Here is a 16,802-nt window from a genome sequence, read left to right as displayed (position 1 = left end):
TAAATCTAGGTAACTCGGGGGGGTGGAAGACCACGAGTGTCAATGAAACCCCCCTGCTCTGGGTCTACATGAGCCAAAGCAACTCCATCTTGTGAACTTCAACCAACCTAAATGTTAATAGCCTAAAAGCAAAATGTGTAACAGTCAGCTTTTCTAGCAAACAGCTAACAGCTGTAGCTTCACTCAAACTAGCAAAAGCAGTAGTGATAGAAAGGGGGAAAGTCTACATGCGCCTGGGCCGACAAGGCCAAAGATAAGCATGCGAATGGGAACTTTTCTAACATGCTAAAATGTAATGTTTAACGTAACTGCTGTTGGGAAAGGAGGGGTGAGGGGGAAAACAAAACAAAAGGCTTACACAAACAGCTTAAGATATAAATATTGTAAATACCTTGCAATGCTGGCTAGAAAAGTGGCATGCGAACATCTGTTCTCACTTTCAGGTGACACTGTAAACAAGAAGCGGGCAGCAGCATCTCCCATAAACGTAAATAACTTGTTTGTCTGTGCGACTGGCTGAACAAGAAGTAGGACTGAGTGGACTTTCTAGGCTCTAAAGTTTTACATTGTTTTATGTTTGTGTCCAGTTACGTAGCAAAAAAAAAAATCTACATTTGTAAGTTGCACTTTCACAGTAAAGAGATTGCACTATGGTACTTGAATGAGGTGAACTGAAAAATATTATTTCTTTTATCATTTTTACGGTGCAAAGATTTGTAATAACAATAATATCAAGTGAGTACTTTACACTTTGTGTCCTGTGTTGTAATTGAAATCAATATATTGAAAATGTAGAAAACATCCAAAATATTGAATACATTTCAATTGGTTTCTACTGTTTAACAATCTGATTAAAACTGATTAAGCGTGATTATTTTTTTTAATCACAATTAATTTTTTTTAGTTAATCGTGTGAGTTCACTGCAATTACTTGACATCCCTAGTGATTAGTTTTCAAATGATACCTCCTGAGGCGTGTTTTGTACGAAGATGATCACAGTAGCAGGGCAGGTCTGAATACAAGGCTGCATTCAGGCACAAAGAGCCTCCCATGGGAAGTCCCATATCCAATGCAGAGGGCAAAATGTAACCGCTGCCAATCGCGCCAGCAGCAACTAGGGCCAGGTCCTTATTTTAGGGGACTCTCTACAATTTCTTCCTTTTTTGGCTCAAGACCCCACCCCATAATGCGGGAACCTATAAGCCGGGTGCCTTTGCTAGGCAAATCCGTCCCCTCTTGCAAGCACAGAGGTTTAAACAAACAAACTTTATGGAGGGGACCGGAGAAAAGGGACAGGCCAGGCTGACCTGAGACAAATAGTTACACTTTAACGCCTCGCACCCCCGGTTACCTCACGGTGCACAAGTCACAGAACCAAACAATTGGACCCTGAGGGGCTGGTGCCATTTTTGGCCTCCCCCTCTCAGTTCAGGGCCCGCCGATTTCCTCACTCACAGTCTGTGCTCCCAAGAGTCCAGGACAACCAGGGGCCCGATTTGGTAGCCAGCTGGGGCTCCACCGCCTGCCCTGCTATAATGATTTCGGCGGCTAGGCCAGGGAGGCCTCACCAGAGACACTAGGCTGGTGTAGCCGGTCGCTGTGAATTCCTCTGCTCCCGCTGGCGGCACCCACCTGCCCTCACTCTGACATGCCGTCTGCTGTAGGCTGTGGCCTGAGGCTGAATCCAGCTGCGCTTTGTGCTGCCTTCTGGGGGCTGTGGCTGGGCCCAAGGGCTGCCTGGCTCTGCCAGCTGCTCAGGGGAACAGAACTGCCAGACACCTGGCCCCTCTGGTGAGCTCTGCCCGCATGCAGCAGGGACAGCTCATGGCTCAGATCTCTTTGATAACGGGATCAGTGGCCTGGGGAACCCATCAGGGTCCCTGTCCCCCCAGAGAGGTGTTCCCAGCAACAAGCCTCTCTCCCCATCCCTATACTTCTCGCCCTATTGTTTTATCCCTTCCTTTCCCTTTCCCTCTTCTCCCCTCTCTTCCACTCCACTCTCCTTGTCTGAGCACCTGTGTGCGACAGTTATGGGTGCTCCCGAGATCCCTCAGATCCCCTCCCTTCAGCTAGGGCGGAGGCCTTGTGGCCAAGGTGCTCAGCTGGACTCGAGGAATCTATTTAGCTCACCAAAGAGAGGGGTTAATTCGCCAATTGATCTCGGTCTATAAGTACTTACACAGGGAGGAGGTACTTGACCCTACGGGGAGCCTTTTTAGTCTAGCAGAGCAAGGCAGAATGAGATCCGATGGCTGAAGGAAGCTAATTTTAAAAGAGTTAAAAAGAGTTAACAGGCTGACCCGGGTAATTATAGGCCTGTCAGTCTGACATCAATCCCAGGCAAGATAACGGAGCTTTTTCACCACGATGCTTGTGGCTGACCTGCATTGGCCAGGCAGACTAAACTGCAACACCTTGCCAGCGGGAACTACCCTGAAAGCCAGCTCAGTTCACGTGTTTAATTTCTGGTGCGATGGGCCCCGGCATGCCTGGCCTGCTGGGCCTGGGGCCGGCAGAGAGAAGAAGCACAAAGATCTCAGTGGTTCTGCATGGCACAGAAATGAGGTGGGAGAAGGGGGAGCCGGGGGGTGGGGAAGAGCCCCCAGATCAAGACATGACAGCCCTGAGCTCCTGTGTGCATCTCCGGGGGCTTGGGGCAGGAGGGCGACACAGGCAGGATGTGGTATGTTTCTGATCGCGCAGAGGAACCGCAAGAGAGGAGCCGAGAGCAGAATCGCTCCTTTGATCTTGGAAACCCACAAACAGAAAAGACACCAGAGTGAGACTCCCCCGCCCCCAACCCCTCAGGGTGAGAGAAGGGGGGGGAGGGAAGGTGCTGGTTGAGTCACTCGTTCAGGTGACCTTTGGCAAGTCACACAGGATATGACGACTCTGCACACAAACACTCACAGCTGGCCCCTGCCAGCTGACTTGGGCTCGTGGGGCTTGGGTTTAATTGTGGGGTCCTAGACCCCCATGTCTGCAGTGCAGTTAAACAGCCCCTTAGCCTGAACCCAAGTCAGCTGTCAGGGGGCGGCCGCAGGTGTCTACCTGCACAGTAGAGATACCCTCAGCTGCTCCGTGCCTCAGTTTCCCATCTGTAAAGTGGAGATAATGGCACAGCCATGCTTCAGGAAGGGGGAAATTCATTAATGACAGAGAATTGCTATGGCGATGGGGCCCACAGATGGAGCTAGGAGGTTGCACGGCTAGTCTATAAGGATACAGGAACGGGGGCTGCTGCTCCGTCCGGAGCTCAGTATCCCAGCACATATGGCTGGTCCCTGCTCCTGCTCAGCGACCCGGCAGTACGGCCAGCTAAGGACAGGGAGTATTGTTACACGTGTGTACGCAGTGCTGTGAATGCGCACAGCCCTCTGCCAGACACAGCCCTGCCCCAGAGAGCTCAGATTATAAAGCCCCAGGCCAGTTCCCAGGGACATCAGTGGGCGTCTTGCCATTGACTTGACTGGGGTTATGGGCTCTTCCAGACTATCCAGCCTCGCAGTGTCGGGTTCCCTAATTCCTAGGAAGGCAGGTTTGCCGGATCAGCACAGATCTGCTCTGCGGCTGGTCTGGCATCCCAGCTCCTGCTGTACACAACACTCCACTGGCCATCACCGCCTTCTCCGACAGCACCACAGGCTCCTGGTCTCACCAGCCCACTATCATCCCTCCTCAGAGCCCAGGGACAGCTGCAGGCCCCAGGAGAGATCAGGGCCCCGTGTGCCTGGTGCTGCACGTACAGAGGAGAGGCAGCCCCTGCGCTGAAGAGCTTCACTCTAAGCGATCAGGCAAGGAGTGAGGGAAAAGGACGTGTCATTAATGCCATTTCACAGCGGGGACCTGAGGCCAGAGAGACTAAGGGACTGGGCCAAGGTCATGGAGGGAGTCGCTGGCAGAGCAGGGAATTCACCCACAGCGCAGGGCTCCCCCTCCAGAACTTCCATCTCCAGCTCCTGCTGTACCCAGATAGGCCCATATCCCCCTGCTACCGACCCAGCTGATACTAGCCCAGGCGCAGAAGAGATTGATCCTGCTCGTCCGGCATCCACTGATCCAGAACCGCACAGGGGCCGACAGCCCCAGGAGTGTTCCTTGGGCTGGTGTGTCTGCGATGCTGTTCTCAGCTCGACACGCAGGGGGCTGGGCGAAGAGATGCAGCACAGAGCTCACAGCCCAGGGGATGGGGAGGAGGGGGCTTTATGCCACCTTTGCACCCTCCCCAGCCTCAGCTGCTCCACAGGCTGGGGCAGCCCTTGCTTTACCAGCCAGCCCTGGGCGCCTGGCTAAGTGACAGCAGCCTCCTGGGGTGCCCTAAGGGTCACAGAACTGCTCAGAATCTGCCCCATGACAGGCCCGTCCCACCCCAACCTTCCCCCAGCACACCCCCTACAAGCGTGCAGCGAGCGTCGGCTACCCCATGGTTGTATAGGAGGAATCGGCTCCGGCTGGATGTGGGGCTTCACACCGCTCCAGCCCTCTCGTGCAACGGGAAGGGGCTCCGGGGGGGGGGAGCAGGGGAGAATCTCCCCCTTGATCCTTTTTTGAGACCTCTCAGGCCCTTTGCCTCAATAATTGCTAGTGGCAGTGAGTTCCACGGTTTGTTCTGGGTTGTGTACCAAGGTGCTTCCTCTTGCCTGGTTTAAATAAGTTGCCTTTTAATGTCCTTGGGGCATCTCTTGTTCTCGAACTGTGGGAAAGGGGAAATTGGCCACCACTGCACCTACCCTTCAGAAATTGTACCCAGCCATCACCTGACACTTCTCCTTTCCAGACAAAACAGTCCCAGATCTTAACTCTCTTCTCTCAGGGGAGTTCCCCACCCTGACTGTCTGGGGCCATGATTCATTTCCCTCCCTCTTCTCTGACCCACTGACATCCTGGCAGCAGATGCACTTCTCTCCCTTCCAGCCGCTGCCGTGACTCAGAACTCCTTCGCTTGTGGCGGTGGTCAGAGCGGGCGGCGAGATCAGGACGGCCAGCCCCCAGCGGTCCAAACTCAGGAGCCGGCCCCAACATCGTGAGATTGCCCTATAAACATGGAGATCTTTTTAATGTATAAACGTTGATGTGAGGGGGTGTAGAGACGACACTCTGAGCAGGAAGGGGTTAATGGAAGCCTGTGCCCCTATCAGCCCCCCCCCCATTACACCTGTATATGGTGTCAAGTGTGTAGGGAAGGTTTAAAAGAGGGAAAACCCAGTTCTGCTTCCTACAGAGGCTCTGGGCAGTGTCCCCTTACGAGCCCACCTACGAAGGAGGCCTGAGAACCCCAGAGCCAAGGACTGGAAGCAGGGGCGGCTCTAGCACCAGCAAAGCAAGCACCTGCTTGGGGCAGCCCATTTGCAGGGGCGGCATGGGAGCTGAGAACCAACAGGGGGCCCTGGGAGCTGTAGTTCCCTGGTGAGCTCCCTGCCTAAAGAGCAAGCCCTGGAGCAGGGAAAGAACTACATTTCCCAGCATTCCCTTGGCCACTACCAACTGGAAAGGAAGGAGGGGGACCTCATGCGGCAGCGTGCTGTGAGTGCTGTGGATGGCAGGGAGACCAGATTGGAACATTCCCAGAACAGGACACTCCAGGGGGAGGGAAGCCCCACCCTGCACCATCCTCTCCCTCGGACTGGGTGGGGTTGGGTGCAGGTGGCAGTGACACGGCACTGGCTGGGGTGTGTCCCTTTGAACAGACAGCAGCGAACCTTGGCATGAGTTAAGCCTTGAGAGGCCTTGGTTGATTTGGGGTCTCCTTGGGGGGCAGCTAGATCCTGGTGGGGGTCTGAGAGGCCTCCAGGGGGAGGAAGAAAAGCAGCCAGGAGCCACCATTGGACACTCCTGAGCAGGGGACACGTGCCCCCCATCTCCCCCTCCCCACCTGGAGCCTGCAGCGCTAGTTGTGGGGTCAGGGTGGGGTGAACGGCAGCACAGCGAGCAGGCCTGCCTGGGGCCCGTGGGCAGAGGGGAGTGGTGGTTTGGGGAATTAGAACAGGGGCTGGGGGAGGCATCTCAAAGGAGCTCTGTGCTGGGGCTGCTGCCGACAGTGTGCTGGGCTCGGACTCGCTGTCTGTCTGTTTCTGTTTATCCATTTAGACTGGCAGCTCATCGGGAGAGGGACCGTCTCTCACTCTGGCGTGGGCAGCGCCCGGCAATGGCCCTGGTCCTGACTGGGCCTCTTGGCCCCACCGTAACCCAAATCAACACTAATATGAATGGTCCTGCTCTTCGGTCTGTGCCAGCGCAAAGCCAGAGGCTGATATGGCTCCACCCTCCCTGATCGGAGCCCGGATGGGCCCTCCCGGGGCTTGTGCAGCATAGACCCAGCTGAGTGGTTTGGCTGGGACGTCATGAACTCGGCCCTCCCTGGATGGGACTCGAGGAGGCTCTGCCGGACCCAAGAGCAGGTGGCCCGGAACTCGGCGTTGTCATCCCAGCTGGCAATGACCTCACCCAGCTCAGAACTTCTGAGCCATTCGGACCCAAACAGCCGGATGCCGTTTGGAGCAGAACATTCCAGGGCTATTCAGACCACAACATTCTGGTGCCCCTTGGATCAAACCGTTGGCTCAGGTCAGTCGTGCTCCTGTCTCTGCTGCCTGCACTGTGAGAGTTGGAGATTTAGCTGGAGAATTGGACCAGAACCGCCATCCCTTCCCCCGCAGAGACCCGGACTTTCTGGCTAGTGCTGGGACAGAGACCCCAGCAGGTTTCGAGGACTGTGACAAGCACCAGCCTTGGCCCGAGTCCCCAGAGCCAGGACCATGGTGCACAACCAAGGGCTTCCTGCCGAGGCCCCAGAGACGAACCTTGGAGCTGCCCAGGACGGGTCAGGTGAGCAGGACATTCCCTGGGCCCACAGGACACTCGGGGTCCCTGGTCAAGGAGGAACTCGAACTCTCTCTGCCTCCCCAGGGAGGTAAGGGGGAGGGGGAAAGAAACAGAGACCCCCCCCCACCAGGGCACAGGGGGGGAAACAGACTCCCCACGTGAGGAGAGACAGAGCCCTCGAAATGGTTCAGTGGAAAAGAGGAAGAGGGACACACACACAGACACACACACACACACACACACACACACAAGATCATATCTGGGGGCACAAAATGGCTCTTCCATGTAGAAACGCCAGTGCAAAGAGTCCTGTGCCCTTGGGGTAAGGAGCCTAAGCCAGGGGCCTTGGAGATGGGCACAGCCCAGTCTCAGGCTGCCAGGGTGACAGATGTCAGGGCTGAGGCAGCCCAGTGGGGCAGAGTGTCCATCCCCCCAGGCCAGGGCAGCATGGGCACCGACAGGACGTTCTCTAGGGCTCTGTCCAGCCTAGTTTCCAGTGTGCCCAGCGAGGGGGCTCTGGCCCTTCCCTGGGGGCAGCGTGTCGGACCCCTGACCGGGCGCTCCCCTGATAGTCGCACTCAGTGAGTCCCCTTCCCCACCCCCTCCCCCTGCCCGCGGGGGGCCCCTTTGGGCCTGGGACACAGGGCTGGGAGCGGGTGGGGCACTCACCGCAGGGGGCGATGGCCGCAGGACCTGGGCTTTCATTCTGCTTTCAGAGTCACAAAGATCAAGGGAGTCGCCCCCTCATCAGGGCGTCTCTGCTGGGAGCCCTGGTCCTGAGAAAACAGCGGAGCAGGGGGTCTCTGCCGCAAGCCCAGTTCATGAGGAAACAGCAGTGGAGGGGGTCTCTGCCCCTGCTGGCCCCAGGGACCAAAGCCAGCACACCTCTGTGATCACATCTGTCACCAGCCACTCCTCCATGCGCGGCGTGGAACCCGTGGCCTCCAACCTCCCGTGTGCGCAGCCGCCACGTGAGTCTCCCGGCTCAGGCGAGAAGAGAAAGCGCTCGGCACGTGGCAGAGAGGCCGAGGAGGAGGCAGAAGAAAAGGCCCTTTATTATATGAAGGTCCGGGCTGTGAACGGCGTCTCAGTGGCCTGGGAGACCGGGGCTGGCTTTGAAGCCATTCGGAAGCGGCCTCGGATCTTTAAGAGCAAGTACATTGGCGGAGAAAGCTTTGCCGGCTCGGACCTGAGCAGCTCCCACACCAAGTCGGAGCTGGGAGACGTGGACTCGGAGGCAGAGTGCGGCGTTGAGGGGCCGGCGGAGGAGGCGCCGCAGCAGCCGACGGGAGCTCCCCCGGAGTGGCTCCTCACCATGGAGCAGGGCGTGCGGTGCCTGGCCTGCTGCCGAGTCTTTCCCAGCCTGGAGGCCCTGACCCACCATGTTAAGCAGGGGCTGCGCGAAGGCTTCAGCTGCCGCGTGTACTACCGGGTGCTGGGGCAGCTGAGGGCGAGAGACAGGTCCCAGCGGAGACGGCAATGCGGGGGCCGGGGACGCCAGCCACGCGTCCGGGAGTGCAGCAAGTGTGGGGGACAGATACGGCGCCCACGCAAGGCTGCCAAATAGGCCTGGCTAGGCCGTGCCGGGGGGGAGCCCAGCTGCTGGCTGAGACCGGAAACGACTCTGCCAGAGGACCCCTGAAGCCACAGGGTGGCGAGTGCCGCCAGCAGCGGGTCCGGGGCACACACGCCAGTCGCTGCCCCCGGCTAGGAAGCCCTGCCCGCTCCCGGCTTGCCAGCCAGACCCGATCTCCACCTGAGGCCAGGACAACGAGCTCTGGGCCTCGCCGTGATACGCCCGGGTCCCTGCTTGGGAAAGACCAGCGCTATGAGCATCAGGGCTGAGAACTGGCAGCTCCAGCAGCACCAGGCCAACTGCATCCCAGCCCAGCACTCCAGACCCGCCCCGGGCTCCCCCGCCCCGGGGCCAACAGGCCGAACCGGAGCTGCCGGACTCCCTCCCCTCCACCAGCCCGGCCGGAAGAACAACCCGCAGCTCCCGCAGCAAGGCCCTGCGGATGCCAGCAGAGCCCCAGACAGCAACGCCGGGCCCCACCCCTCCACAGGGCTCTGGCCGACCCGGACCAGCCACCAGCGACGGGGAAAGAACTGACGGCATCAGCCAGCCCTCTCCCTGCCAGGACCCAGCCTAAAGCCTTGGCCGCCGGCCGCCCAGAGGGATGGAGGGTCGGTAGCAGATCCGCGTCCTTAGAGACGCACACGGACTCCAGCCCATCGACGGGAGGAAGGTGATGGGAAGACGTCTCTCTGCAGCATCCCCAGAGATGGACGCACAGGGCGGCTACAACACACAGCCCCTGAAGGCTGAGCCCTGGCCTCTGCCCCACAGAGCAGCGAGCTGGGAGGCGCCGCCGGCACAGACATCAGCTAAGTGACTTACTTTGGGGGTTCCCGTCGGGGCGGGGGGATGCCCTGGGGTCACGGAGCGTCTCAGGGGCTTGTGAGCTGGGCAGGGAGCTACATGGTCTGGGCAAGGGGCTGGAGGTCAGGAAGGCGAATGTGGGCAAGGGCTGGGTGGGAGGAAGGGGGGTGTGGGCAGAGGGCTGGAGGGGGGGTGTGGGTGGGGGACAGGAGGCTGGATGGGAAGAAGGGGGTGGGGTGGGGTTCAGGGGCTGGATGGGAGGAAGGGGTGTGGGTGGGGTTCAGGGGCTGGATGGGAGGAAGGGGGTGTGGGTGGGGTTCAGGGGCTGGATGGGTGGAAGGGGTGTGGGTGGGGTCAGGGGCTGGATAGGAGGAGGGGATGGGTGGGGTTCAGGGGCTGGATGGGAGGAAGGGGGTGGGGTGGGGTTCAGGGGCTGGATGGGTGGAAGGGGGTGTGGGTGGGGTCAGGGGCTGGATGGGAGGAAGGGGGTGTGGGTGGGGTTCAGGGGCTGGATGGGAGGAAGGGGTGTGGGTGGGGTTCAGGGGCTGGATGGGTGGAAGGGGTTTGGGTGGGGTTCAGGGGCTGGATGGGAGGAAGGGGATGGGTGGGGTTCAGGCGGCTGGATGGAAGGAAGGGGGTGAGGGTCAGTGGGCTGGATGAGAGGAAGGGGTGGGGTGGGGTTCAGGGGGCTGGATGGAAGGAAGGGGGCTGTGGGTGGGGGTCAGGGGGCTGCATGGGAGGAAGGGGGGTGGGGGACAGGGGGCTGGATGGGAGGACGGGGGGTGTGGGTGGGGTTCAGGGGGCTGGATGGGTGGAAGGGGTTTGGGTGGGGTTCAGAGGGCCGGATGGGAGGAAGGGGGGTGTGGGTGGGGTTCAGGGTCCGGATGGGAGGAGGGGGGGATGGGTGGGTTTCAGGGGGCTGGATGGGAGGAAGGGGGGTGTGGGTGGGGTCAGGGGGCTGGATGGGAGGAAGGGGGGTGTGGGTGGGGGACATGGGGCTGGATGGGTGGAAGGGGGGTGTGGGTGGTGACTGGATGGCCCCAGCCCAACCCCACCCTACAGAATTCACCTCAGTCCCTCCCCTGCCATTACCCCTCCCTCCATTCTCCCCACCACAAAATCAACGTCCTCAGCCTCCCCCCACAGCCAAACCCTTCGCTCCTCTAAGACCCCATCTGGCTCTCACTACCTGCCCCTCCCCCCAGCCCACCTCCTCCCCAGTCCCCAAATCCCCCTCTCCCCTTCACTGTGCCACAGAGCCCAGCTCCTGTCCTGCTCTCACCCCCAAACGCCCTTCCTCCCTCCCCACAACTCCGCTCCTCTTCCCCCACCCGTTTCCTCTGCACCCCACCCGTGGGCTGGATTCACCTGTCCCAGGTCCGGCCTTGGCTTCTGGCCACACCACAACTCCACCAGCCACAATGGAGCTAAAGCTCTGACCTGCATCTTCACTAGGAGCAGGTTGAGCTGAGCCACATTAGATCCACCTGACCTTAACCCCAGCCCGTGTCTTAGTCCAGGCAAAGGGCCCGTGTCCTCCTCAGCGCCTGGCCCAGCTCGGTCAGGTGCTCAATTGAGCGAGAGGGACATAAAAATCTGCTAGGCAGCTTTGACATGCTCAGATCCCAGCTGTAGAGCAGGGAAAACATTCCCCACCGTGCACCACACGCCACAGCCGCCCGCCCGCCCTTCAGCTGAGGGGACGAAAGGCTTTCACCAACATTCATTAATGCAGCTTCACGCCCCTTGGCAGGAGAGGTAGCAGGTAGTAATTAACTCGCTAGTATTCATCACCATGCAATTTTGACAGGTTTCCACGCCCCTTTTAGGGCTCATGTCCCACCTTCCCACCCCGTTTCCGTTGGCGCCAGAGTGTGGCGCCATTGGCCATTTTGAAAAAGTGTGTATGTGTGTTTGACTAGGGGAAGTGTTGTGTTTGTTTGTGCTTGGGTACATGGAGAGAAAAAGGTTGAAAGAAGAGTGTGAGAGAGTGTGAAGAGGAAAAAAGAAAGTGAGTGAGGTTTAGTGGAAAAAAAGGAAATTTGAAAGAAGAGAGGTAAGTTATTGAAGAAAAGAGGCTGGTTATGAAAGAATAGAAGGATTTTTGTTTTAGTTTGAAAGAAGAGAGATTTTTAGTGAGTTTGAGTAAGGAGAGATGATGGTAAAGGCTGAGTTTGGAGAATAGAAAATTTGGAGATAAATGTAAAAGGTGTATGAAATGTCAGGGTGGGTTAAGAAAAAATTAAATAATATTGTAAACTAGGTTTAAAAAGGGAAAGGCAGAGCCCGTTTGGTAAGCACAGGGTAAAAAAGTGAATAAAAAAAGCATTTAAACTATTCAATACCAGTGTAGGTTAAAAAAAAAGAGAGAGGTTAAAAGAAAGAACAGGAGAAGAAAAGAGAGCCCTCTGTGCAAAGAGCAAAGATAGAGCACATGGTGAAATCAGAATGAGAGAGAGAGAAGCAGGCAGAGCCTGTTTGCTGAGCACAGGGTAAGAAAGTAACTAGAAAAGCATTCAGTATCAGGGTAGGTTAAGAAAAAAAGAGAGTGGTTAAAAGAAAGAAGAGGGCAAGAAAGAGAGCTCCCTCTGCAAAGGGCAAAGCTAGAGAGCACATGATGGAATCAGAAAGAGAGCGAGAATTCTCACCTTTTCAGTCTTTCTGTAGAAAGAGGCAACTCTTCTGGTTCAGACCATCTCAGACTCGTTATCACCACCTTTGGATCGGCCCAGTCAGAGGTGGTTTTACAGCAGCGTCATAGAATTCATTTTCCTGAACCAATCCTAGAGTCCCAAGATTTTAAACAAGAGCCAACTCCCACCTTTCCCCCTCTCCTTTAACTGTTTTATTCTTATCTAAAGAAACGGACCCTCCCCCCCGCATTTTCCCACCATGTAGCCCTTTTACAGAGGAGTGTTTATAGAAGTTAAAACCATAAGCTTTTAGTAACACACCATTTTAAACAGTTTTTTCCCTAGGTTTTAGACTAACAGGTGTTATTTTTTAGTAAGCACAATGTGAAGCTGCAGCAAAGCTCCTGTTAGCAAGGCAGCCTCTGTGAGTCAGTGGATCAGAGATAAGAAGGCTGCTTCTTTCCCAACATTTTTAACAAACACAGGTTAAAGTTACATTAAGTTTTGCAAAGGGAGAATGACTTGAAAAGACAAACCTAAGACACATCCCTTCTGTAGGTGTTGTAATAAAAAAAGAACAGTAAGAAGCACCCCTGGCTTAAAACCCCAGGATTTTAGTAACAGACAGTTTATAAACCCCTTATTTTGTAAACCATTGAATTAGAAAGAAGATTGCTTCTTTCCCCACTTTTTACCAAAGAGAGGTGAAAGGCTTTCAAGGGAATAAGCACTTGAAAAGACATGCCTAAAGGAAGACACTTTTTTTTTATTTAACCCCCTTGGCATAAGTGTTTCAATGAAAAAGAACAGGCAGAAACACCTTAGGTTTAAAACCCCAGGTTTTTATTAACAGACAGTTTATAGACCCCTTATTTTGTAAACCAGTGGATTAGAAAGACAAAGAAGCAAAGCTCCTCTTAGCAAAGTAGCCTCTGTGAGTCAGTGGATCAGAGCTAAGAAGGCTGCTTCTTTCCCAAACTTTTTAATAAACACAAGTTAAAGTTACTTTGAAAAGACAAACCTAAGACACATCCCTTTTGTAGGTGTTGTAATAAATAAATATGGAGAAGCACCCTAGGTTTAAAACCCCAGGTTTTTAGTGACAGTTTATATTCGCCTTATTTTGTAATCCAGTAGATCAGAGATAAAAAGATTGTGTCTTTTAACAAAAGAGGGAGGAAAGGCTTGTAAAGGAATAAACACTTGAAAAGACCAGCCTATTTGAAGACCCATAACCTTCATTTAGCCCCTTAGGCATAGATGTTTCAATAACATGCAAGTCCGCAGAAACAACCCAGGCTTAAAAACACAGAAAGCCTGTTTATAAACGTTTTTCCCTAGGTTTAGGTTCGCACTGGTCATAGGTGTTTTAATAAAAAAAAGAGCATGCAGGAACAGTCTAGGGTTATAAAAGTAATGAATAGTGACAACCCCCCCCCCCCAGGTTTTAGACTAGCTCTGGCTATTTTAGAGTAAACACTGTGAAGGTGCAGCAAAGCCCTGCTCTGCTCTTATGTAAACAAGCAGGACCCTGTAACAACCCCCCCCCTCTTTTTAACGTATTAAATAAACACATGAATAACAAACCTACCTGAAGACACATTCCTTTATTTGTAGGGGTGTTTCAATAAAAAAAAGAGCATGCAGAAGCACCCCAGAGCTAAACCCACAAAACCCTTACTAAGAATAAGTTTCCCCCCAAGGTTTTTAGTGAGAACCACTTGAAACAGCCCTTTGAAAGTCGAGGATTAGAAAAGAAGACGACCCCTTTGAAAAACAGGTTCCCTGAAGACACTTGTTTTTTATTTAGCCCCCTTGGCGTAAGTGTTTCATTGAAATGTAACAGAGCAGGCAGAAGCACCCCAGGTTTGTAGGAACAGACGGTTTATATTCCCCTTCTTTTGTTAACCATTGGATTAGAGAGGAGAAGTTTGTTTCTTTTCCCACTTTTTAACAGAGAGAGGTGAAAGGCTTGGAAAGGAATAAACACTTGAAAAGACCAGCCTACCTGAAGAACCATAACCTTCATTTACCCCTTAGGCATAGATGTTTCAATAACATGCAAGTTCAGAAACAACCCAGGCTTAAAAACACAGAAAGCCTGTTTATAAACGTTTTTCCCTAGGTTTAGGCTCGCACTGGTCATTTTCTTAGCAGGCTTTTGCGGCAAAGCAGCTGTCAGCAAAAACAGCCTCTGTAAACCAGTGGGTCAGAGATAAGAAGGCTGCTTCTTTGCCTGCTTTTTAACACATACAAGTGAAAGTTATCAAGTTTTGTAGAGGAATAAACACTTTAAAAGACAAGGCTATATGAATACAGAGCTCTTTATTTAACATTTTACATGAATGTTTTAATTAAAAAAAGAGAGCACGCAGAAAACACGCCAGAGTGAAAGCCACAGAACCTTAGTAAGAGCTAGTTTATATCCCCCTGATTTTGTAATCCAGTGGATTAGAGAGAAGTTTTTTTTTCCCTCCCCATATATTTGAAGCATTTTGGTTTTTTTAAAGTTTATTATGAAAAAGCAGTATTGCCTGAGCTGTAACAAAACAAGGCCCCTCTCAGGGATATTTTGTCGAAGTTTAGTGAACTAAAAAGGCTTTAGATACTAGCCTGTTCTTTTAAAAATAGTGTTTTTAAAGTACCAAAACAACAACTGGGTAAGAATATGAAAACTGGCAATTGAGGGGTGTTTACATATGTATTTTAATAAAAAAAACTCCAAGATTGCTTTTCAAAGTTTGGATTTATACAAAAAAACACAAGAAAGAATAGCTTCTGTAAAAAAAGTTAGCTGTTTTTTACAGGACCGGCTCTCGGTTTTTTGCCGCCCCAAACAAAAAAATTTTAGCTGCCCCCCATCCCAGCCATGGGCTCCCCCATGCACCCCCGTGTTGCCACAGCCCTGGGCTCTCCCACCCACACCCCCTGCCGCCCCAGCGCTGGTCTTCCCCCTTTCCCCCCTACCTGTGTCCTCCCCCCACCCCGCTGCCGCACCAGCCCTGGGCTCCCCTTTCCCCACCAGTGCCCCACACACACCCCGCCTGCCACCCCAGCCCTGGGCTCTTCCCTCCCCCCGCACCCTCCTTCCGCTGCAGCCCTGGGTCACTGGTAACTCGCTCCCAGGGCGGGTCATTCAGCAGGAATTTTGGATGTGCACAAAACACTGACAGGATTGGTTCCCATATAGTTACAGAGCTGCAGTAAAGTGGAACAATTTTCAGCTGGTGTGATTGGAGGATATCTGGATGCATATTATAAGACTCTCCTCCATAAAAGAGGAAAAGTTGAGCTGCCTTTATTATTCTTTTGTTCCACTCTTTCTTTCTATGGGGAATTTGCCAATGCAATTTCACTGTCTTCCTTTTAAACAAACAAACAAACAAAAGTCAATGGCTGTTGAAAATAGCAATTCCAGTCCTGATAACCACTGGGAAGCATTTCTTGCTCAATTTTATCCTACTTTTTCTACAGCAAGTTACAGTGGATCAGTATATTTGAATTGGGAGAAATGAAGTAAGAGCTGCCCAAACTGAGCGGGAGCACTCCTGAATTTTGAGGTGTTCAAATCTGGAGGGCAGGTGCTGGGGTGGGGTGGGGCTGTGGGCGCCGTGGGGGAGCACGGCAGGATGTATGCAGCAGCATGTCTGGAGCTGCACGGAGCAGGACACGCTGGTCTCAGTGGCACGGTAAGGGGGCTGGGGGTTTGGAGAAGGGGTAGGAGGTTCCAGGAGGGCAGTCAAGGGACAGGGAAGGTTGGATGGGGCAGAGGTTCAGGGGGGTAGTCAGCGGCAGGGAGGGGGAGTTAGATGGGTCAGGGATGTGGGGGGGCAGTCAGGGGACAGGGAGCGGTTGGATAGGCATGGGAGTCCCAGGGGTGTGTCAGGGGACAGGTAGCGGGTGGGGTTCTGGGGGGCAGTTAGAGGCAGGGGTCCCAAGAGGGGGTGATCAGGGAGCGGGGGGGTGGAGTTGGATGGGTTGGGGTTTCTGTGGGGGGCAGTCAGAGGAAGTGGATGGTGGCAGGGTGGGGCTTCCCTCCCCCTGGAGTGTCCTGTTCTGGGAATGTTCCAATCTGGTCTCCCTGCCATCCACAGCACTCGCAGCACGCTGCCGCATGAGGTCCCCTCCTTCCTTTCCAGTTGGTAGTGGCCAAGGGAATGCTGGGAAATGTAGTTCTTTCCCTGCTCCAGGGCTGGCTCTATAGGCAGGGAACTACAGCTCCCAGGGCCCCCTGTTGGTTCTCAGCTCCCATGCCGCCCCTGCAAATGGGCTGCCCCAAGCAGGTGCTTGCTTTTCTGGTGCCTAGAGCCACCCCTGTTTTTTTACCAGAAATATGGAGCCTTCCTCACCCCCGCTCAACCTACACGCAAACGCACACACTTTTCTCCCCTTCCTTCCCTCTTTTTATTCTTCTTTTTCAAAAATGTTTTTTTTTAATCTAAACCAAGGACAAACATTTTTTTAAAAAAGCCAGAGCCACAGAGATCAGGCCATGGGCTAAGAAAGCTGTCCCGAGTTCTAGGGGGTATGTTGCTAACTCTTTTAGTGAAACGGTTTGTAGACAGCCTGGCTGTGTAAGTTGTTATGCTTTAGCATGGGCAAGCGTTTATTATTTGAAAACACTTTTCCATTTTATGAGGTATTATCTCCCCCCATCTTACGACCTATTAACAAAAACAAGGTAAAAGATACATTGTAGCAAGGACTGCAAAGGAATAGTTACAATATTGATGACTATTACCTTGTCTAAGCGCCTAGAGAATGTATTTTGTTTTGTTTTTATAAAACACTTTTATGCAAACTGTAACCCTGAAATCAGAGGGACTATGATTAAGTCCCAATGCAGAGGGCCTTGGGGTGGAAAATGAAAAGGTACAGCCGAAGCGGAAGATGGTATGATTTAAGAGGGGTTCTGGGGCTGCTTTGCAATGGTGCATAGGGAGCCTATAACCCTCATGCACAA

At 53.8% G+C, this 16,802-nt stretch overlaps 1 protein-coding gene across 1 annotated transcript; it reads left to right on the top strand.

Moving 5' to 3' along the window:
- Window positions 1-6,101: 6,101 nt before the first annotated feature.
- LOC120392930 (protein FAM170B-like) lies at window positions 6,102-9,317 on the top strand. Its single transcript, XM_039517585.1, has 2 exons — window positions 6,102-6,826; window positions 7,540-9,317. Exons 1-2 carry the CDS (start codon window positions 6,757-6,759, stop codon window positions 8,388-8,390), a joined length of 921 nt encoding a protein of 306 aa, XP_039373519.1. The 5' UTR covers window positions 6,102-6,756; the 3' UTR covers window positions 8,391-9,317.
- Window positions 9,318-16,802: the final 7,485 nt, after the last annotated feature.

This window comes from Mauremys reevesii, unplaced genomic scaffold (assembly GCF_016161935.1).
Source record: "Mauremys reevesii isolate NIE-2019 unplaced genomic scaffold, ASM1616193v1 Contig127, whole genome shotgun sequence".
In the NCBI taxonomy this organism is placed as follows: Eukaryota; Metazoa; Chordata; order Testudines; family Geoemydidae; genus Mauremys; species Mauremys reevesii.
The sequence above is the reverse complement of the archived record's forward strand: the minus strand, read 5'-3'. Positions and strand labels throughout refer to the sequence as shown.

What these genes read in the sequence shown, in the direction of transcription:
- LOC120392930 (XM_039517585.1), top strand. Translation starts at nt 6,757, where the DNA reads ATGGTGCACAACCAAGGGCTTCCTGCCGAGGCCCCAGAGACGAACCTT. An exon ending in AGCTGCCCAGGACGGGTCAG is followed by an intron (nt 6,827 to 7,539) that starts GTGAGCAGGACA and finishes TTCTGCTTTCAG; the next exon opens with AGTCACAAAGATCAAGGGAG.